The 24,372-nt window shown below is 37.7% G+C and overlaps 1 protein-coding gene across 1 annotated transcript in view; it reads left to right on the plus strand.

Annotated features, from left to right (window-relative positions):
- Positions 1-24,372, plus strand: part of ABCA13 (ATP binding cassette subfamily A member 13) — a 420,155-nt gene that overhangs the window by 78,476 nt on the left and 317,307 nt on the right. The window contains 3 exon segments of the mRNA XM_004438384.2: positions 12,674-12,788; positions 15,455-20,227; positions 21,601-23,430. Coding sequence (XP_004438441.2) covers positions 12,674-12,788; positions 15,455-20,227; positions 21,601-23,430 — 6,718 coding nt within the window.

Genomic DNA, 24,372 nt, shown 5'->3' on the forward strand with positions numbered 1-24,372 from the left:
TTTTGGGGATTCTGCAAAGAAAATCAACTTCCCTCTTTTTGACTTCAGCCTCAGCTTTGCTTCTCTGCTCTGCCATATGCCCCATGCTCCTTTGCTTCCTCCTTCTCAGGGTTGATCACTCTCATCTGCTGCTGTTTCCTTTTCCATCCTTTCTATCTGTGGAATTATACACCTTTTATTCTCTACTGCCTTTTTAGTGGTGTTTTGGAAATGAGTGGAAACAAACGCATATGTTTGATCTTCCATGTTTAACTGCAAGTCTTCAGGGAAAAGTTTTAACAGTTAAAGGATTCCAAAATCAGAATGGGCTACCTCGACAGTTTCCTGTTACTGGAGTTGGTCAAGAAGAAGCTAGATGTCTATTTCTCTAGGCCGTTGTAGAGGAAGTTCAACCATCACAAGGATGAAGACGACTTTTAACTGGAGATCCCATGGCTTGATGGAGGGTCCTAAGAGAGCCCCAGTTAGTGGGGGAGATGGACAATCTGCGGATGGGGTGTCAGCAAAGAGCGTTGTGCACAGGGCAGGTAATGACTTGAGTTGTTTACACCAGGTCTTGGAGAATGAGGAGAATTTGACAGGTAGAAACTGAGAGAAGAGTGTTCAAATACTTATGTGGTATAGTCCCTTCAGTCACATCAGACTCACAAATCTTTCCATACTGAACTTACGGAATATTAAAGCTTTGGGTAATGAGTGTAGTGTAAAACAATTTTAATTATCATATGGAGACATGCATAGTCACCCCTAGAGCAAGATGAATAATAACTGAGGTAAATTAGTAGACTGTGGGCCCTTTCTTGCCTGTGTTGCATGTATTATACACACCTGATTCACTTACATCCTTGCTACTCAAAGTGTGTTTCCCCGGACCAGCAGCGTTGGCATCATCTGGGAGCTTGCTAGACATGCAGAACCTTGGCCCCATCTCAGACCTACTGAATCAGAACATGCATTTCAAGAAGACACCCAGGGGCAGGCCTGGTGGCGTAGTGGTTAAGTTCAAGTGCTCTGCTTTGGCGGCCCGGGGTTCGCAGGGTCAGATCCTGGGCGCAGACCTATGCACCGCTCACCAAGCCGTGCTGTGGCGGCATCCCATGTACAAAATAAAGGAAGATGGGCACAGATGTTAGTTCAGGGCCAGTCTACCTCACAAAAAAAAAAAAAAAAAGAACAAAAAAACAACAAGAGGACACCCAGATGATTTCTAAGCATAAGAAAGTTTGAGAAGCTCTGGTTTGCATGAATAATAACAGAACAAGCCTGTTGATAGGCATCCAACTTTAGGTTATATATTCTGTATTTCCCTTTCTCCTTTAAGAAAAAAAGCAAAACCAATTGCACATGGTAAGAATGTGGTATAATAGAGACATTAATTAAGTATTCTAGTAAATGGATTCTGCTGTATTATTTAAATTATGGAGTGTAGATTTATCATGCAGATAGTGCTTGGACTAGAGTGGTATATTGACATGGGTTTTGGAGGTAGATGGACTTGGGAGCAAACATTGCTTCTGAGACAGATTTTATTGAGCAAGTCACTGGGCTTCTATCATAATCAGTTTTATCCTTGGTAAAATAGAAATTATATGGCCTACTTTACTGGGTTCTTACGAGGACTAATTAGGATAATGTATATAAAATGCCTTGCACGGTACTTGTACTCATGTGCAATAGATATTAGTCCCTTTTTCTTCCCAACAGAAATGAGTGCCAGAAAGGTAACACACCACAAACACTGGCCAGGAAATTCCTATGACGGAGTATGTTTTCTTCTTTTCTTTAAAAGAGTTACCTGATATGGCTTGGTTTCCTGGTAGCATTAATCTTTTTTTAAAACCTGATGTTACTTACACAGACCTGTGCTAATTTTCAAGATTGTTACCAACTTTTTTTCCGTAAACATTTATAAAATTGAGTATAACAAAAGCCAGTCTATTTCAGTGGGAACTCAGTGAAGTATAAAGGCTGCAAGTTTGATGTAATTTTGCTTCTGAAATAGGTGCTAGAGAAGTTGAATTACTTGCCTCAAATTAGAAGGATTTCTTTCTTTATTAAAAAACAAAACAGCTTTATTGAAATATAATTGACATCCAGAAAATCCCACATATTTTAAGTGTACACTTTTTTTTTAGGTTTGACATGTGGATATATCCATGAAACTATCATCACTTTTGAGATGGTGAACATATCCATCACTCCCAAAAGTTTCCTCTTGCTCATTGTAATCCTTGCTCCCATCAATTCCAGCCCCCTGCTCCTGTCCCCAGGCAGCCACTGATCTGCTGTCTGTCACTATTGATTGGTTTTCATTTCTTAGAAATTTATGTAAATAGAATTATACAGTATGTACTCTTTTTGTCAGACATCTTTTATTTAGCATAATTAATTAGAATTAATTAGTTTAAGCCTCATTCATGTGGTAGAATGTTCATTTCTTTTTATTGCTGAGTAATATTCCATTGTATGGAGGTATCACAGTTTGTCTATCCATTCACAAAATTCTCATTTGGGTTGTGTCCTGCTTTTGGTTATTGAAAATAAAGCTGCTATGAACATTCCTGTACAAATCTTGTATGGAAATATGCTTAGAAGTAAAATGGCTGGATCATAAGGTATGTGCATGGGTAACTTTTCAAGAAACCAACAAACTGCTTTTTAAAGTTGTTGTGTCATTTTACATTCCTATCAGCACCATATGGACTTGTGTTCCAATCTCTCCACATCCTTGCCAATACTTGGTTTGGTCAGTTTTAAAAATTTTAGGGGCCACAGAGAGAAGTCAAGATGGCGGCATAAGCAGACTCTGAACTCATCTCCTCCCGCAGATGCAGCCAATGTACAACTACTTGTGGAAAAATTACCCCTGAGACAGAACTGAAAACTGGATAAGAGGAACTCCTGCAACAAAGGACAATCCTAATTGAGGTGGAAGAGGCAGAAACTCCCTTCTGGAGAGAAAAAACGCCGCCTTCACAAGCCGCAGCGCCTCACGGCCGCCTGGGAGCAGCCCCAATCTATGCAGCTCTCTCTGGAGGAACGGGGCCCTGAGCCAGGAAGCACCACCGCTGGGGGCATTTTATGGGCCCAGCACAATCGAGACGAGTGGCGTAATATCTGACTTAGCCTGCTACTAAAACATTGGGGAGTACCCCCAGAAAAGCTGGTTCACAAGGAAATTAAAACCGGCTCTTAAAGGGCCCACGTGCAAACTCACCCATCTCAGAAAGCAACCTAAAATCACCAGAAAGAAAGGTGCATAGTGCTTTGGTGAAAAGAGACTCACCTGATAGGCCCTGAGTGCATCTCCGTGAGAGGTGAGACCTCTCCAGGGACTGGGACATTGGCAGCGGCCATTGTTGTGGCATGGTGGGGGCGTGCTGACACAGATGCCATTGGAGTTCTCCCTGGGGTCTGCTAGCCCAGGTCTGCCCCACCCACTAGAGCACTGATTTAATCCAGCTCAGCCAGGGCAGGCAGCCCACCCTAGAGACTGGCCCCCCCAACAACAAGCCCTCAGGCAACTTGTGGGCCTGCATAGATTGGTGACTGGATTCTCTGCAGCCTGGCAACTGAGCCCACTTCAGAGGGGCAGGGCATGCACAAGGAGCAGGTGGAGAGTGTGGGGCGGTGGTAGAGTGTGTGGGGCTCCCACCATGGAGAGATTGGGTCCACTTCAGGAGGTTGGGGTGCGCACATGGGGCAGGACTGTGTTGACTGTGTGTGTGGACCTGTGGGCGGTGGGGCTTGTCAGCTGCAGAAGACTTGTGCTTCTCAAAGACCCATATCGGGGGTTTGCCCCACCTTCCAAAGCCTGAAACAACTGGGTGCTTCCGTGCCTGAGGCCAGGCCCACCCAGCTGCAATCCTCAGAGAGCTGACAAGAGACCTAAAGGCTGGGGGCTTATAGCAATTGTAAGACCCTGAGCCTAACAACCTGCCACGCTGGGGGCCTACTCACTTAAAAGAAATACTGCAACACAAATGTGGTATTAGAACTTACAGCCAACTGTGCTGGGGCTCCCCACACCTGATAAAGACACTGAAGGGCCCACAACAACTACAAGCAGCTGAGCATTCCAACAGCTGGCCAGAAGCATAACTCGGCCTCCCTGGTTGCCTACAGGGAGAGCAAACAGACCACAACAGAAGGACACACGTAGCCCACATAGGGGTCACCCCTGGAACATTGACAACTGAGGGAAGCACACTGCAGGCCTCCTAAGGCATCACTTATATAAGGTCACCTATCCAAGAGCAGGAGACGTAGCTGACCTACCTAATACGTAGACACAAACACAGGGAAAGAGGCAAAATGAGGAGGCAAAAGAATACATTCCAAGTAAGGGAACAGGACAAAACCCCAGAAAAGGAATTAAGTGAAACAGAAATGAGCAACCTACCCGACAGAGAGTTCAAAGAAAGAGTGTTAAGGATGCTCACTGATCTGGGGAGAAGAATAGATGAACTCAGTGAGAATGTCAACATAGAAATGGAAGATATAAAAAAGAACCAATCAGAAATGAAGAATACAATACTGGAAATGAAAAATTCACTAGAGGAACCGAAAAGAAGAGTAGAGGATACAGAAGAATGGATCTGCGAGCTGGACAAAAGACTAGAAGAAATTACCCAAGCTGAACAGGTAAAAGAGAAAAGAATTAAAAAGAGTGAGGACAGTCTAAGGGACCTCTGGGACAACATCAAGCACAGTAACATCCGTGTTATAGGTGTCCTGGAAGGAGAAGAGCGAGACAAAGGGGCAGAGAATCTATTTCAAGAAATAATAGATGAAAACTTCCCTAACCTAAGGAAGGAAACAGACATCCAGGTACAGGAATCACAGAGAGCCCCAAACAAGATAAACCCAAAGAGGCCCACACCAAGACACATCATAATCAAAATGTCCAGAATTAAAGATAAAGAGAGAATCCTAAAAGCCGCAAGAGAATGTCAAGTTACATACAAAGGAAACCCCATAAGACTATCAGCTGACTTCTCAGCAGAAACCTTACAGGCTAGAAGAGAGTGGCACAATATATTTAAAGTGCTAAAAGGAAAAAACTTACAGCCAAGAATACTCTACCCAGCAAGGTTATCATTCAAAATGGAAGGAGAGATCAAAAATTTCCCAGACAAGCAAAAATTAAAGGAGTTGGTCACCAAGAAACCGGTGCTACAAGAAATGTTAAAGGGACTGATTTAAGGGGAAAAGAGAAGACCACAAATAGGAAAAATTATCTATTTCCATGATAAGAGGGTAATGGATACAAATGCACAAAAAAGCGGTTAGATATGATATCAAAAACATAAAATGAGAGAGGAGGGGAGTTAAAGAGTAGAGCTTTCAGACAGAGGTCAAACTAAAGAGACCATCAATTCTGTATAGAAGGAGAAAGGAACAGAGAAGGACTACTAAAACACTGAGAAAACAAAAAGTTAAAAAATGGCAGTAAGTACATACTTTTCAATAGCTCCTTTAGACATCAATGGACTAAATGCTCCAATTAAAAGGCATAGAGTGGCTGATTGGATAAAACAACAAGACTCATATATATACTGCATACAAGAGACACACTTCAGACCTAAAGACACTCACAAACAAAGTGAAGGGATGGAAAAAGATACTCCACGCAAATGGCAATGAAAAGAAAGCTGGGGTAGAAGTACTCAGATAAAATAGACTATAAAACAAAAACTGTAAAAAGAGACAAAGAAGGGCATTACATAATGATCAAGGGGACAATCCAACAAGAGGATATAACACTTGTAAATATCTACGCACCCAATGTAGGTGCACCTAAATATATAAAGCAATTATTAACAGACATAAAAACAGAAATAGACAGTAACACAATAATAGTAGGGGACTTTAACTCTCCACTTACACCAACGGATAGATCATCCAAACAGAAGATCAATAAGGAAACATTGGCCTTAAATGACAGACTAGAACAGATGGACCTAGTAGATATATACAGAGCATTCCATCCAAAAACCAAAGAATACATGTTCTTTTCAAATGCACATGGAACATTCTCCAGGATTGATCACATGTTAGGCCACAAAACAAGCCTACATAAATTTAAGAGGCCTGAAATAATACCAAGCATCTTTTCTGACCACAACAGTATGAAACTAGAAATCAACTATAGGAAAAAAATCAGAAAAGCCACAAATACGTGGAGATTAAACAAAATGCTACTGAACAACGACTGGGTCAATGAAGAAATCAAAGAAGAAATCAAAAAATACCTGGAGACAAATGAAAATGAAAATACGACATGCCAGAATTTATGGGATACAGCAAAAGCCGTTCTAAGAGGGAAGTTTATAGCAATACAGGCCTATCTCAACAAACAAGAAAAATCTCAAATGAACAATCTAACAATGCACCTAAAGGAACGGGAAAAAGATGAACAAACAAAGCCCCAAATCAGTAGAAGGGAAATAGTAAAAATCAGAGCAGAAATAAATGAAATAGAGACTAAAAAAACAATAGAAAAAATTAATAAAACCAAGACCTGGTTCTTTGAAAAGATAAACAAAATTGACAAACTTTTAGCTAGACTCACCAAGAAAAAAAGAGAGAAGGCACAAATAAGTAAAATCAGAAATGAAAGAGGAGAGGTTACAACAGACACCTGAGAAATACAAAAGATTATAAGAGAATACTATGAAAAGCTATATGCCAACCAATTCAACAATCTGGAAGAAATGGATAAATACTTAGAATCATACAACCTTCCAAAACTGGATCAAGAAGAAGTAGAGAATTTGACTAGACCAATCACCAGTAAGGAGATCGAAACAGTAATCAAAAACCTCCCCAAAAATAAAAGTCCAGGACCAGACGGCTTCCCTGGTGAATTCTACCAAACATTCAAAGAAGACTTAATACCCATCCTTCTCAAACTGTTCCAAAAAATTGAGGAGTGGGGGAAGCTCCCTAACTCATTCTACGAAGCCAACATTACCCTGATACCAAAACCAGACATGGACAGCACAAAAAGAGAAAATTACAGGCCAATATCACCGATGAACATTGACGCAAAAATTCTCAACAAAATACTAGCAAATCACATACAACAATACGTTAAAAAGATTATACACCATGATCAAGTGGGATTTATTCCAGGTATGCAAGGATGGTTCAACATTCGCAAATCAATCAACGTAACACACCACATTAATAAAATGAAGAATAAAAATCACACGATCATCTCAATAGAGGCAGAGAAAGCATTTGACAAGATACAGCATCCATTTATGATAAAAACTCTGAATAAAATGGGTATAGAAGGAAAGTACCTCAACATAATAAAGGCCATATATGACAAACCCACAGCTAATATCATCCTCAGTGGTGAAAAACTGAAAGCTATCCCTCTAAGAGCAGGAACCAGACAAGGATGCCCACTGTCACCACTCCTATTTAACATAGTACTGGAAGTCCTAGCCAGAGCAATCAGGCAAGAGAAAGAAATAAAAGGGATCCAAATTGGAAAGGAAGAAGTGAAACTGTCACTATTTGCAGATGACATGATTTTATATATAGAAAACCCTAAAGAATCCACCAGAAAACTTTTAGAAGTAATAAACAAATACCATAAAGTTGCAGGATACAAAATCAACATACAAAAATCAGTTGCATTTCTATACACTAACAATGAAGTAGCAGAAAGAGAAATTAAGAATACAATCCCAGTTACAACAAAAAGAATAAAAAAGCTAGGAATAAACTTAACCAAAGAGGTGAAAGATCTGTACACTGAAAACTGTAAAACATTGCTGAAAGATATTGAAGAAGACACAAAGAAATGGAAAGATATTCCGTGCTCTTGGATTGGAAGAATTAACATAGTTAGGATGTCCATACTTCCTAAAGCAATCTATAGATTCAATGCAATCCCTATCAAAGTTCCAACAACATTTTTCACAGAAATAGAACAAAGAATCCTAAAATTTATATGGAACAACAAAAGACCCCGAATAGCTAAAGGAATCCTGAGAAAAAAGAACAAAGCTGGAGGTATCACACTCCCTGATTTCAAAATATACTGCAAAGCTATAGTAACCAAAACAGCATGGTACTGGCACAAAAACAGACACACAGATCAATGGAACAGAATCGAAAGCCCAGAAATAAACCCACACATCTATGGATAGCTAATCTTTGACAAAGGAGTCAAGAACATAAAATGGAGAAAACAAAGTCTCTTCAACAAATGGTGTTGGGAAAACTGGATAGCTACATGCAAAAAAACGAAAATAGACCCTTGCCTTACACCATACACAAAAATTAACTCCAAATGAATTAAAGACTTGAATGTAAGACGTGAAACTATGAAACTTCTAGAAGAAAACATAGGCAGTACGCTCTTCGACATCGGTCTTAGCAACATATTTTCTAGCACCATGTCTGACCGGGCAAGAGAAACAATAGAAAAAATAAACAAATTGGACGACATCAAACTAAAATCTTCTGCACAGCAAAGGAAACCATCAACAAAACGAAAAGACAACCTAACAATTGGGAGAAGATATTTGCAAACCATACATCTGATAAGGGCTTAATCTCCAAAATATATAAAGAACTCATGCATCTCAACAACAACAAACTAACAATCCAATTAGAAAATGGGCAAAAGACCTGAACAGACATTTCTCCAAAGAAGATATACAGATGGCCAACAGACACATGAAAAGATGTTCAAAATCATTAACTATCAGGGAAATGCAAATCGAAACTACAATGAGATATCACCTCACGCCCGTCAGAATGGCTATAATTAACAAGACAGGAAACAACATGTGTTGGAGAGGATGTGGAGAGAAGGGAACTCTCATACACTGCTTGTGGGAGTGCAAACTGGTGCAGCCACTATGGAAAACAGTATGGAGATTCCTCGAAAAATCAAGGATAGAACTCCCATATGATCCAGCTATTCCACTGCTGGGTATTTATCCAAAGAACTTGAAAACACCAATGCGTAAAGATACATGCACCTCTGTGTTCATTGCAGTGTTATTCACAATAGCCAAGACTTGGAAGCAGCCTAAGTGCCCATCAAGGGATGAATGGATAAAGAAGCTGTGGTATATATACACAATGGAATACTACTCAGCCATAAGAAATGATGAAATCCAGCCATTTGTGACAACATGGATGGACATTGAGGGTATTATGAAAAGTGAAATAAGTCAGAGGGAGAAGGTCAAATACCGTATGATTTCCTTCATTAAGTAGTAGATAACAACAACAATAAACAAACACATAGAGGCAGAAATTGGATTGGTGGTTACCAGAGGGGAAGGGGGGAGGGAGGAGGGCAAAAGGGATAATTCAGCACATGTGTGTGGTGATGGGTTGTAATTAGTATTTTGGTGGTGAACATGATGTAATCTATGCAGAAATAGAAGTATAATGATGTACACCTGAAATTTATACAATGTTATAAACCATTGTTACTGCAATACACAAAAAACTAAAAAAAAAAAAAGTTTTAGGGGCCGGTCCCATGGCGTAGCAGTTAAGTGTGCATGCTCCATTGCTGGCGGCCTGGGTTCGGATCCCGGGCGTGCACCGACACACCACTTGTAAGGCCATGCTGTGGTGGCATCCCACATAAAGTGGAGGAAGATCAGCACGGATGTTAGCTCAGGGCCAGTCTTCCTCAGCAAAAAGAGGATAAATTTAGGGAGAATGACTTTTTACCATATTGAATCTTCTGACTCAAGAACATAGTATATCTCTCCATCGATTTGTCTTATTTTTTCTTAGCAATTTCCTGTAATTTTCATTGTAGAAGTCTTTCATATCTTTTGTCAGATTTATCCCTAAGAATTTAATATTTTTGATGCTATTGAATCTATGAATTTGATGCCATTGATTGCTATTTTATGTTATATTGAATGTTAAACCAACTTTGCATAACTGGGATAAACCCCACTTGGTAAGATATATTACTTTTTCATATATTATTGGATTCAACTTACTAAAATTTTGTTCAACATTTTGCATTTGTGCTATGAGGGATATTGGACTGTAGTTTTCTTTCCTTTTAATATCTTTTTCTTGTTTCGTTATCAGGGTAATCCTGGCCTCATAGAATGGGTTGAGAAGTATTCTCTCTTGTTCAATTTTCTGAAAGAATTTGTGTAGAATTGATATTATTTCTTCCTTAAACATTTGGTAGAATTCACGTGAAGCCATCTGGGACTTTAGTTTTCTTTGTGGGAAGATTTTTAACTACAAATTCAATTTCTTTAATAGATATAGGGCTACTCAGATTATCTATTTCTTCCTGAGTGAGCTTTGGTGGATCGTGTCTTTCAAGGAATTTCACCTAGATTGTCCAATTTCTTTCACCTAAATTGTCCAATTTAGTGTCATAATGTTTTCATAATATTCCTTTATTATTCTCCTAATATTATAGAGTCTGTAGTAATATCACCTCTCTCATACTTGTTTTCAGTAGTTTGTGCCTTTCTTTTTTCTTGATCACTTTGCTTAGAGGTTTATCAGCGCTATTGATCTCAAAGAAGTAGCCTTTGGTTTTGCTAATTTTTTTCTAATGTTTTTCTTTGTTCTGTTTCCTTAGTTTCCTCTTTGATCTTTATTATTTTCTTTCTTCTACTTACTTTGTGTTTAACTGACTCTTCATTTCCAGTTTCTTAACATGGAAGTTGAGGTCATAAATTTGAGACTTTTGTTCTGTTCTAATGTAGGTGTTTAATGGTATGCATTTCTCCCTAAGTACTTTTTTCAGTAGCATCCCACAAATATTGGCATATTGTGCTTTCATTTTCATTCAGTTTTAAAGTAATTTTTTTTTGTTGTTGTTGAGGAAGATTTGCCCTGAGCTAGTGTCTGCTGCCAATCTCCTCTTTTTTTTTGTATGTGAGCCACCTCCACAGCATGGCCACCAACAGACGAGTGGTGTAGGTGCATGCCTGGGAACCGAACCCCAGCCACTGAAGCGGAGCATGCTGAAATTAACCACTAGGCCACCAGGGCTGGCCCTTAAAGTACTTTTTAATTTACCTTTTCATTTATCTTTTGATCTATGAGTTATTTAAAAGTGTGTTATTTAGTTTCCAAATGTTTGGGATTTTCTAGATACATTTCTATTATTGATTTCTAATTTAATTAGAAATAATTCTTTGTATGACTTTAATCCTGTTAAATTTGTTGAGATTGTTTTACGGCCTAGAATATGATCTACCTTGGTAAGTGTTCCATGTACACCTGAGAAGAATGTGTACTATGTTGTTGTTGGGTGGGGTGTTCTATAAACGTCAATTAGATCAAGTTTGATAGAGTCATACAAATCTATATCCTTACTGATATTTTGTTTTCCTGTTCTATCAATTATAGGGAGAGGGGTATTGAAATCTCCAGCTGTAATTGTGGCTTTGTCTGTTTCTGCTTGTGTTTTCTATCAGTTTTTATCTCATGTGTTTGGAAGCTCTGTTATAATATGCATGAACATTTAGAATTGTTATGTATTCTTGATTAATTGATGCCTTTATCATTATGAAATTATAATGATAATATCCTCTGAAATCTACTTCATCTGATAGCTTTCTTTCAATTAGTGTTAGGGTGGTATTTCTTTTCCATCTCTTTACTTTTAGCTTATATCTTTTATTTCAAGTGCATTTCTTATATGCAGCATATAGTTGGGTCTTGTTTTAGCCAATCTGACAACTTTTGCCTTTTAATTGGGGTATTAAAACCATATAATATAAACTAAACAGTATAGACAATTTTATGTGATTAATGCTTTTCTCTGCTACTTCTACCTGAGTTCTGTCCATTCTGGGTCAGTTTTTATTGATTATTTTTTCTCCTAAATGTGGGTCACATTTTCCTGCTTCTTTGTGTACCTTGTAGTTTTTGATTAGATGCCAAGTATTATGACTTTAGCCTTGTTTTGTGCTTGTTATTTTGTTTTCCTATGTTCTTGAAAACAGTTTGATCCTTTAGGGTACTGCCTTTAAGCTTTGTTAGGCAGGACTGGAGCAGTGTTCAGCGTAGTTGTAAGTATTCCCCACTACTGATGCAAAACCATTTGCATCTTCTCCTCAATGTCTAATGAGTCATGGATCATTCCAGTCTGGCTAGGGGAAATGTTCCTGGCCCTGTGCATTGACTGGGCACTTGTCTTTAATCCTTTTGGGGGGATCTTTCCTTGGACTCAGGTAGCTTCTTCACGTGCATGATTTGGTTAGTCCTCAGCTGAACACTTGAAGGAGGTCTCCAGCAGATGCCCCCGCTGTGCCTCTCTCACCTTTCTGGTCTCTGTCCTGTGTACTCTGCTGTCTTTTAGACTCTAAACCTCATCCCCTCAACTCAGGATGTCCACCAACTCCAGCTCAGTTCCTCCTTCCTGAGTCAGGGCCTGGACACTCTCTTAAGCTGGCAAGTGGGATAATTATAGATCTCACTTTGATTGTTTTCTGTCTTTCATGGATCACTGTCCTACGTTGCTCAATGGCTAGTGGTACTTCATCCTGGCCAGAAGTGGAGGTCGCATCAGAAGGATTAATAATCCTCTTCTGTTATATTTTCTGCCATATTAACTGAACCACTATAGCATTTTTCATTTTACTATATTTGACTGTTATTCCCAACTTGAAATCAATATATGAAATACATTTCTATTTAGCTTTCTCTGAGGACTCTCCTTGTTATGAAGAAAATATGGATTGGAAAATCATCAGTGAGAATTATTTTGCATTTTTTAATAACTTACTCAAGTCTCCAATAGCTTCCATATCCAGGTAAGTTTTTGGAATTCAACTTCCTGGTCTTGATTTAACTATTATCTGAAGATAAGCAAAACCCAATTTTAGGATACGCTTGCTTTAAAATGTGAGATCCTGATTTAGCTATTGGTACAATATTTCGTATTAGGTGCTCAATAAATATTTGTTTCGTAGAATGTATGACTCATGTTTCCATGGATTTTGAAAGGAAATACAGATTATAGTAATAAGATTTTCCTTCAAAAGCATGGTTTATAATAGATGATACTCCAAAAATAAAATCTTTTTTTGAAAAATAGTCTAGTCTACTTAAGAGTTTAGACATGGAATCCATGATTGAAGATTCCAGTAGTTCTAGAGATTTTGGGGAGAGAAATGATCTTTGGAACTAAATCTGCCAGATTATATACCGCTCTGCTGCTTCAGCACATGTATTGAAATGGAAATTTTTATGGATAATTGTAGATATTGTGTATAGTTTTAAAGCATACTGTATTTTTTGTAGGGTGTGTTGTGACATGGTGGGACAAAAGCTTGGCATTAGAGCAGTAGCTCTCAAATTTGGGAATGGTTCCAACCTATCCGGGAAGTTTAGTAAAAATACAAATGCCTGAACTTTGCCCCAGACATGCTAAATCTTGTCCACGTATAGGACCCAGGTTCTATAGACTTAAGAAATTCTACAGGTGGTTCTGGTGCACACCAAAGTTTAAGACCCAGTCTGCAACATTATCTAGACCTGAGATTCATCATATCTGGGGAAACTTTTTAAGCTCAGGTATTAGTGTACACAGGAGAAAGAGAATGGGGTGTACCTTCTGGAGAATCAGTCCCTTGCTCATGTTGAATTTATGATACCTCACTTTGCTGAAAATCTCAAATATTTAATAGCTCTAGAAAGAAAGCAACAAAGCTAGTCTATGTATGCTCCCAGGGCATGTTTGATTTTGTATTTGTAGACCCATAGCAACTGGCATAGTATCTTTCATGATAGATGCTAGATAACTAGATTTTGACGTAATGAATGAATGCATGCATGCATAAATAAGAATAGACAATAAATACAATTAATATTAAGAAAGCTGAGCTTGAAATGAGAAAGCTTGGGCCATGTCCTGTTCCTGAAATATAATAGCAGTGTGAATCTGCTAATTAAAAATAATATTCCAAAATGTTTCTGTTTCCATGAAATGAAAATAACGATGTGTACTCAAAAGGCTGTTGTAGGAATGAACTGAGATTGTAGTTGTGAAAACGCTTTATAAACTGTAAAGTGATGTAAAAAAGTGTGGCTACATTACTCCTAGTAGTACTGGTTCTACTTCAGCTGTTACTATTACTATTACTTCTCCGTGACCCCTCCGATCCCAATACAAAACACGATAGTTTTGTCTTCTACTCTGTCAATACACTGTTAGTTGCGTAGTAGTTGTGCATATATTTCTGTGCAGGGCTGGATTTGAGCAAGATTCACACTGAATTCCTAATAGGTGAGCTTTCTTTTTCCTGATGGGAATTTTTCCCATGAAATGTTTTTGATGTTTCATGACTCAAAGTAGCTACTCTCTGTCCTACAAATAACAATACACTAAATTGAGCCTGCATTTTTTTCTTCTCTCAGATCCCAGCTATGTGAGTGGAAAACAACATTCCTACATTTGATCCGTCCTGTATCTATCCCATGCCAGACAGTGTGTTACAAAACAGGATTACAGAGTTAAAGATGTTTAGAAAGTAATTCACTCTTTAAGGGATTAATAGCCAGTACAGGTCAAAATCCCTTATCCACAATTCTGAAATCTTAAAAAGTCTGAAAATTGAAGCTTTCCTTTTTGGCATCACAACTCATTCTGCAGACTTAAGTGTTAATGAGTTTGTTGACCCCACACATGGAGCCCATTCTCAGGTTTCACTGCAGAAGGGCTATTGAGTTGACAGGGGAGCTGCCCAGTCCCCACTGGTGGGGGAAACATTAATACGTATTTGATGCATTCACCATGTTACCTTTCCAAAGTCTGAAACACACGTGGCCCGAGGATTTCAAAAGTAGACTTGTAGCTCCTGAGTTAGTGGAAGTGAGTAACTTCATTGCAGGTGTGGACTTGTCCTTACCCCCAAGTTACTCCTTTGAGAACTCTTTGTATTTTAAAAATTAACACCTGGAGGGAAAGCACACCATCTCAAATAATGAGTTTCTAATAGTGAGAAATATAGCATTGCTGAAAGGGCACAGGAATTGCCTTCTAGAATGGAAAATCCCAACAGTTGTCTTTAAACCATACAGCGGCAGTTTCTGATGCGTCCAGCCATTTGGACAACCTCTACCACCAAGACTTTCTGAGACATAACAAGGAATTGAATTGTAAAATTCTTCTGGCATATTTAGCAAACTAGTCTTTAACAATCAGACATATAGACTCACACAGTAAAGTGGTTTAAATTGCCTTGTTTTTGGTGCAGAAAGCAGATTGTATGCATCTGCATTGTGGATTTCTAAAACACTTCCAAATGCTCACATTCATTTAATTCCTATTGGGAAATATATTGTCTAGTAAATATTTCATTTATGTCTTACTTTAAGTAGGTCTAATGTATTATCTTGAAAATTTAATAAATTGAATTTGTCTTGAATTTATTTATTTATTTATTTTGATACTAAAGCAATTCCGTTATTATTGTAGGGTCTTAAATTCCACAAAGAAACTTCTAATGATGGAAAAGAAGTTGCATACCCTTGAGGACGAGCAAATGGACTTTCTTTTATCATTTGTGGGTTTTTTGGAGAAATTATTATTGCCTAATCTTTTCAATTCATTTGGTGTTCCCAAATTCGATAACCTCCCATCTCTCACTGAGACTATTCTGAATACAAGTCATTTGTGGATAAATCATTTAAAAAGTTTAGAAAGGGATTTATCTGCTATTGATGTTCAGAAATCTTTGGAATTTGGCAAAGAAGTGAGTGAAAAAATACAAACTCTTGGAACTCTCCGGATAAGGAAAGAATCAAGAAATATTTTGAGATTTATGGAATTAATACTTTTTGAAATTAACCCCAAGCTACTGGAATTGTGGATGTATGGCATTTCAGAAGGAGAAAGAGCTAAATTAGAAACCTTGTCTACACTTTTAAATTTTTCTGTTCCAGAGGATGAGATGCTTCTTAGTAAAAGCTTTAACTTTTCCCAGTTGTTCCATTCAGATTGGCCTAAATCACCAGCTGTGAAAATGGATTTTGTACATTTAAGTGAAACTGTAATAAATAGTCTCTATGAATTTGGATTTCTGAGGCAGGAAGAAGTCTCAGAAGCTCTGGACACAGTCTATGCTATAAGGAATGCATCCCATCTTTTCTCAGCCCTTTCTGAATCTCAAAAACAAGAAATTGATGAAATTTTGACTTATATATATCTAAATGTCTTCAAAGACAAAGATTCAGCTTTACTTCTTCAGATTTATTCTTCGTTTTACCAACATATTTATAAATTCTTGAGCATTCAGACTAGACAGTCTTTGCTATCTTTCCTTACACAACTCTCAGAACACATTTTGGATATCATAAAGCAATTTAATTTCCAAAACATCAGTAAAGCTTTTGCATTTTTATATGAGACAACACGGGTTCTTGAGGGAATTTCTGATGTATCTTATTGTCAGCAATTGCTTTCAATTTTTAACTTTTTGGAGATTCAAGCCCAATCTCTGATGTCTACAGAAGGCCCAGAATTGGAAGTGATCTACGCTGCTTTGACTGGTCTCAAACGGCTGCTCATAGTAGATGGAGATTTTCGTATTTCTTTATTTCAATATATAAGCCAACTCTTCAATGAATCAGTAGAAGCCCTGCTGGGTAATGAATGCTTTGCATTGGATAACAAAAACATTTCTTATGTCAATTATTCCATAGATGGTGGGTCTTTGTTTATTCTTCCATGGGCACAAACTCTTTCAAATTTCTCCACAAATGGCAATGTGTTCAATGAGTTTATGGCTGTTCACTGTACCATTTCATGGCTTCAAATGTGGACTGAAATCTGGGGAAGCATATCTCAAATATTCAAGTTTGACGTGAATGTTTTCACTCCTCTTCATGTTGGTGTCACTCAGCTTTTGGATGAATTGGAAAGTGATGTGAAAATTTCTAAAAGCTGCCAGGGAGTATTTCCCACCCATCGCCCGGCTAGACTCATATTAAGTTTGTTTAAAAATGTAACTCAAGCAGATGGCTTCCATGATTGGGATGATTTTCTGAATCTCAGGAACCTCTGGGTAGCATTAGGTGATGTGTTAGTTAGAGTAAAGTCACTTAACCCAGACCAAATAGAAAAATCCCTTTTCACCATGGAAACCGCCCTGCATCAGCTAAAGGCATTTCCATTAAACACAAATGCAAGCAGAGAGTTTTTATATTCTCTGTTTGATGTTTTCATTGAATTAAGCAATTCCTCAGAATATATAGATAGAAATGTACATTTGATAAATCACTTACTTTCAAATAACCTCACAAATTATGGAGTAAAGTTTGAAAGTGTCATCACAAAGTTAAGAGAAACAATGTTATTTCTTAGAAATGTGTCACACGACCAAGATTTACTGTCCTGTGCTGATATTTTTCAAAATGTTACCGAGTTTATTTTGGAAGACAGCTTATTATATGTAAACACTTCACAGAGGCCATTACGTATTCTGGCCATGTTAAATTCCACATTTTCCTCTGAGGACACAATTAGCAGACTGAAACGATGCATTGCATGGGTAGACATTATAAACCGTCTGTACATGATGTATAATTCTAGTTTTTCACAAGGCCATCTTCAGGGAATTTTGAGGAGTTTCGAAGATGTGGAAAACAAAATTAACTCTACGTTGAAGCTTGTTACTTGGATGTTAAATATCAAGGAACAACATTGTTCACTGAATAAGTCAAATATAAATTGTGTGAATATTAACTTGAAAAATGTAACTGACTTTCTCAATGTTATACTTACTGCAGTCTTTGAAAAGGAAAAGATACCAAAATTCCAGATTTTATTAACTCCTTTAAATGACTCCACAAACCAAATAAGGATGATTATCAATAACTTAACAAGAGACTTTGATTTTGCATCTCAGTCCAATTGGAAACATTTTACTGAATTAATTCTAAGACCCATAGAAATGTTAGATGAAATTCCTAGCCAATTTCAAAATATTTGGCTGCATTTAGTAGCTCTGGGGAAAGAAATTCAAAAACTTATGAAAGATATTTCTGCTAACGTCCTGGAAAATAACTCCTCTTCTAAAACTGAAAAGTTGTTAAATATATTTGCTATCAGTCCAAAAGAAGAAGATACAAACAGTTTAGGCAATTCATTTTATCATTTGGCTAGTTACCTTGCCTTCGATTTATCTCATGATCTCCAAAATTCATCAAAAATAACTCCACATGAAATAACCAAAGCTGTGGGTCTTGGTATTCAACTGGTTAGGGATGTGTTCAACTCCCTAATGCCCTCAGTTTATCACAATATTCTACAAGATCCAGGTAATATTCAGGTTTTAAAGAAGGTAACTTCTCTCCTGCGCACTCTCAAGAAGACAGATATAGACCTGCTAGTAGGTCAACTTGAACAAATTAGTGAAAGCCTAGTGGATTTCTTTAAGAATATCAGTAGATCAGGTACTGGCAATTTGGAGGTCAACGTGCTTGTTGGCTTGATGGAGAAATTTGTAGACAGCTCACATTCTTGGAATGTGAATCATCTGCTGAAGCTCTCACACCTATTTCCTAAAGATGATGTTAATGCTGTGGTAGATACGTACTACGCGCTTCCTCATGCTGCAAGACTCCTGAAGAGACTAGTTGACAAAAACATCACAGAAGCCCTCAAGGATGTCTATAACTTCACATTCTTTCATGGTATAAGCATTTCAAATGTCACCAAGGAAGACTTTGCTGTTGTGATAAAAACTCTTTTGGACACAATTGAATTAATATCAGAAAAACCAGATATTCTTTCAGAGGCTTTAACTTGCCTTCCTGTGGTTTGGTGCTGGAATCACACTGCGTCTGGATTTCAGCACAATCCAAAGTTAGCAGCCTGTAATGCCCAGGAGCTCATGTCTTCTTCCTTTTACAGCAAAGTGGCCAGTATACTTGACCACCTCCACCTGTCTCCCCCATCTGAAGTTTTACAATGTTCAAATGAAAGCTCACAGACGGAAATAACTAGGAAAGTGGTCTGTGTAGTTCATGAATTAGTGGACTGGAATTCCATTCTTCTAGAGGTGTCTGAAGTTTTCCATGTTAAAACTTCGCTTGTGAAAACTGTGCAAGAATTTTGGAATAAGGTGTTACCTTTTGTCCTGTCTTCTGGAAATCAAAGCAATGACATTGTCTCTGAAATTTGTCCTGGTGGTCCCATAAAGCAAGTTGCTTTGCAAATCATAAAAAAATTAAAAAATGTCAACTTTACAAAAGTTACATCAGATGAAAACATTCTTGATAAACTAGCTAGTTTAAACAAGATTCTTAATATTAATGAAGGCATAGAGGCACCTGTTCGAAATAATATTTCCTTAAATTTGGAAAGGATAATAAACTCACTTTCTAGGGATCAGAGCCTGGAAAATAGCACTCATTCTCTAGTCTCTCCATTCGTGACATTTCTGAATGCAAACCTCACAGGTAGTAGTTTAGAAATGCTATCAAGTTTTATTAAAAAAAGTGAAACAGCTTACAACTTTGAAGAACGATGGCTTGAATTTGAACAAACCATGAAAGATCTAACCCATGACTTTAATATCAGACCCCTGTTCTCTGAAGTTAACAAAGAAATTCAAATTATCAATTCAGTGGCTCTTCAAAACATAACTTTGCAACTTGCCCATTTTTTGGAAAGCCTGGGTTCATCATCGTTGAAGGCATTAGAAATTATTGAAGATCTTTTATTGGTCGCAAAAAACTGGCTTCATAAACATGCAAATGAAGAATACTCCAGAATGATACAAACCTTATTTCTTCTTATGGCCAATGAGAGTTCAATTGATGATGTTTTGTTGACTAAAGATATTGCTACCTTTTTGGATTATCTCAAAAACATTTCTAGAAAAGGAAATTTTGATGTTGCCCTTCTAACTCATCTGCTAAACCAAGAACAGCTAACTAATTTCTCAGTTGTTCAGTTGCTTTTTGAAAGCTTCCTAATTAATTCAATCAATAACTTAGCTGGGAGTTCTCAAGAAGCAGCCTTGAATTTAAGTGATACTGACCTTCAAATAATAAATTTCATTAACTTCACTTTGAACCATACACAGTCAGAAAATGGTAAGAGAATAATTCTCCCTCCAAGAGACATAGTGGATTTCATGGCACAGCTTTTGAAAACATTCTTCTTTTTACTAAAGGAAAATTCTGAGAACAAAATATCTCTTGTGCTAAAAGACCTCAACAAAGATATCGTGGCAGAGATGAGGTGAGTCTACTGTTGCTTTGTATAGTACATGTGGTGGTTATACATTACAATCCACTTTATTTCTTGGCGTATATAAATGTCAATAACAGCGCTTGGACTTAACAGCTTTGAATGATCTTTGAAGTGCTTTTTGTCTTAATATCAAGGTAAAGTAATTTTGATGATTGTCATCTAAATAGTAAATATATATAAACCTAATGCCTAGTAATTAATCACATGTTATGCTTTCTTACATGTGTGGATTATGAAAATATGAAATTCTATTTTATACGGAACTGAAAAATTAGTTTTTATATATGTATATGCATATATAGCATGCTCATAATTTAAATTAATGGATTAACTGTCTAATCACAAATGAGGAGTTTAAATATTTTCATTCCAATTAATCTACTATGATGTTTATATTTGGAAACGTTAAAATTGAAAGTCGTTATTTTTTTTCATATATCTTTTTTTATGTCTTTTGAAGCTTGCCAGTGAAACGACTGGAGAGAAATTCCAATTTATTCTATGATGTCTATATCAGTCAGGGCTCAACCACGAAGTAGAACCAGAACAAAGATTTCATACAAGGAATTGGCTTCCACAATTTTGGAGGCTGGCTAAGCAAGTGCAAAGCCAGTAGGGCTGGCTGTCAGGAAGGGATGCTCCCAAGCAGGCTGGAATGCCACAGGCACGAGCCTCTTGTCCACAGGTGGCAGTCAGTTGCATATCCAGCTGCTGTTTGGGGTCTCTAGGTCAGGGAAGTCCTAAGCCTACTCTGAAGGCCTTCCAACTGATTAAGTCAGACCCATCCAGGACACTATTCCATCTTAATATCTTAAAGTTAACTGATTAGAGACTTTAATAACATCTGCAAAATCCTTTCCCAGCAGCACCTAGATTAATGTTTATACTACAAAATGGCCACTGATTTCCTTCCATGCTCCACTCTCATGAGGGAATCAGCTGCATAGCCCACGCAGAGCAGAGACATATGAGAAAAGAATCCTCAGGCTGTCACTCAGCCTAGCCCAGCTGACACATAACAGAGCTGCCAATGTCTAAGTGATCTGCTAGGACTTTGAACATTCAGAATGATGTTACCTCGTGCAGTGAGAATCACTTTATATTCACTTCACATTTCTTTCCTTTCTAAAAGCAAAAGTATGTGGCTAAGTGGTTAGGTTTGAGACATTGTAATAGCATGAAATTCCTCCACTCTTTTCATTATTTGGCAACAAAATATTAATTTTCATCTGGAATGTATTTTAGCATGTCATTTTTTAGTCAGTATTATCCTCCCATGTTGCTACTATAAAACAAAAATGTCACTATATGTTTTAACCTTTCAGTTGCTAAATATGAAATTTAAAAAGATGTATTTACAGTTTTGTCCCAAAGGATAAAATTCTAGAAATTCTGAAACTGGATCAATTTCTTGCCGCCATGAAAGAAGACAGATTGATGAGCATTTTTTCAAGTTTAAAGGAGACTATATATCATCTAATCAAAAGCTTATTTATATTAGACAATGGAGAATTTTATTTTGATAATCATCGAGGACTGAAGTTCATGCGAGATTTAATTAATACTTTTCTAGGGGAAATCTCAGTGAAAAATAAGGCTGAAAATAATTTGGAGTTTCTTACTGTGGTGAGTCAGTTGCTTTTCCATCTGAATAGTTCTGAGGACCTCTTCAAACTCAATCACAATCTTCGGTCAGCTCTTCACCTTGTGAAAGAAGCTTCAATAGAGATAGCAAGTCTTATGGGTACCCTTATAAACTCTCCTAATAAGGACTTCCGTACCTTGTATCCTACACTCAAAGAAGTTATACTTGCTAATTTAACTGATTTGCTTTCCTTTATAAATAATTCATTCCCTCTAAGAAACAGAGCAACATTACAAATTACTAAGAGATTACTTGGTGTTATTTCAAGAGCTGGTGGAGAAAGTCGTGTCCCGGAACCCATCTTGGAAATGTCCAATACTCTGATCATGCTGGTGAGTGACAGTGCTGAAATGAGAGATCTTGCCACATTGGTGAACTCCACTGTGAAACTCTTTAAGCTAGCCAAGGAAGTTTCGAGGACGATGGCCACTATTTTTGAAACTCATTTCATCTCCAAAACTAATGACACTATGAAATTCTTTGACACCCTTTATTCCATTTTGCAACAAAGTGTTCGAAATGTTGTGAACGAAATAACTACTTTGAAAAAAGTAGATTATTTAATATTTGAAAATATAAATGACTTGTTGATGCCATTTCTTGACTTGGCCTTTGGAATGATTGGGGTCAAACCTAGTAATATTTCACAAGACTCTGATATTTTCAATATGTCATCTAGCATATTCTCATATGTGAACCAGTCCAAGGACTTTTCTGATGTTTTGGAAGATATTGCTGAATTTTTAACTTCTGTGAAAATCAATTTGGGAGCCTTGGAACATCTTGTGGCAGCAGTTAATAATGGGACTCAAATATTTTCTATGGATTCTGTCAACTCATGGGAAGAAATCCTGGATTGCTTAGTTCCTATAAATAACATCACCAACCAGATAGACCTCTTACATCCTGACCCAATTTCCACTCATATTTTCCCTCAAGATACAAAGTGGGAAAGAACTAATGAAGTGATCCTGTTTTTGGATGAAATAATATCGCAAAACAGCACAGAAATAGGGATGTACTTGAGAATTGTGATTGACCTCATCTTAGAATCTCTTTGGAATCACTTAGAGAAGGATGACTGGAATGTTTCTAATTTGTTGCTGACATTTGCTCAGCATCCAAATAACCTTTTGAAAGCCATAAAAACAGTTGTAGAGGTCTCCAGTGGAATGAAAAGTGACTATGGAGGTGATTTGAGTAAAGCTTTGTTTTTCAACACCTCTTTGATTCAGAATGTGACTCATCAACAACTTGAAGAAGCAATCCAGATTGTGTTAAGTAGAATAGCTCTCTTGAGGAAAGAGCTTCTCCGAAACAACTCCCAGTGGATAAATTCCATAAGAACTTTGTTTCAGCCTGCTTTTGAGATTCTTATTAATGCAACCCCTGGAAAGCATATCACGTCAGGAGAGGAAGAGAGGACCAAGAAAGAGATGACAGATCTTCCTTACATCCTCAACCCATTATCGTGGTTTGAGAGATATGTGAAAGAAGTAATTGCGTTGACTGAATATTGGCAAAAGGTCCCACTGACAGATCAAAGGTAATGAAACACCTAATTCACTTTGTTTTTTTCTCACTACCATAACTGTAAAATAGAACCATGCAGGAATTACATTGAACCAGGTAAGTAGTCCTTCTTGACTTCAACTTTCATGATGCTCTGAAGTTGGCTTCCATGTAGAGTGATTCAAGTCCTGTGTCTTTGCACTATTTGATTCATTATTTGGCATTCAAATACTATTTGAATTCATTCTAAATTTTTCCAAAATACATTATTTTATTTTCAAAAGTAAAAACTTCTTATGCTAGTCACTTGTCCCAAGACTAGGTACATAAACAATTTTTCTATTCACAAACTCTGGCAGCCAAGGGTCCTACTATCCGATGTGCAGATAAGAACATGAGGCCATTCCCTTCACACAGAAAATTGTGCTTTCAGTTGTAACTAGCTACTGGAAAGGTCCAGGCAGCTGTTGGATTCTTCCCTCTTTAGATTCAACCCAACTCTACGTGGTTGATCCACCTGCAAGCACTGTTCTCCCCATCCCTGAATGGTAGGTCAAGGGCACCCTGTTCTTAGAAGCTGCAGTCCTATTATTTGCCACGCTCTGGAAGTCATCTGCTGCCTTAGGTTGGAAGACTTGCGCCTCTAAGTGTGCGGGGTCTCAGAGGTGCTGCGGCTGTCCAAGTTCATCCTCTCTGTGGTTTGGGTGGTTTGTGGTCCCTGCCTGTACCTACCTTTCTCTTAGTCCTACAGGGAGATTGGAGGTGCCCTTTGGATCCTCACTCATCTGCCAGAGAGCTTGACCTATTTTCTGTTAGTTCTGCTGCTACGGGGCTGCACCTTGAATCCAATCATTTTTATAACTTGGAAGGATTTGCTTGCATAGTGAAATAGATATCTATTGCCACAAAGAACTGTCGCTGCTTTGAGATTTGAATGCTGGCTTTCAGAGCTTCCAGCCTCATGTCCTCACTGCCT

Source organism: Ceratotherium simum, chromosome 1 (genome assembly GCF_057802395.1).
Source record: "Ceratotherium simum simum isolate JZ-2026a chromosome 1, ASM5780239v1, whole genome shotgun sequence".
NCBI classification, from domain to species: Eukaryota; Metazoa; Chordata; class Mammalia; order Perissodactyla; family Rhinocerotidae; genus Ceratotherium; species Ceratotherium simum.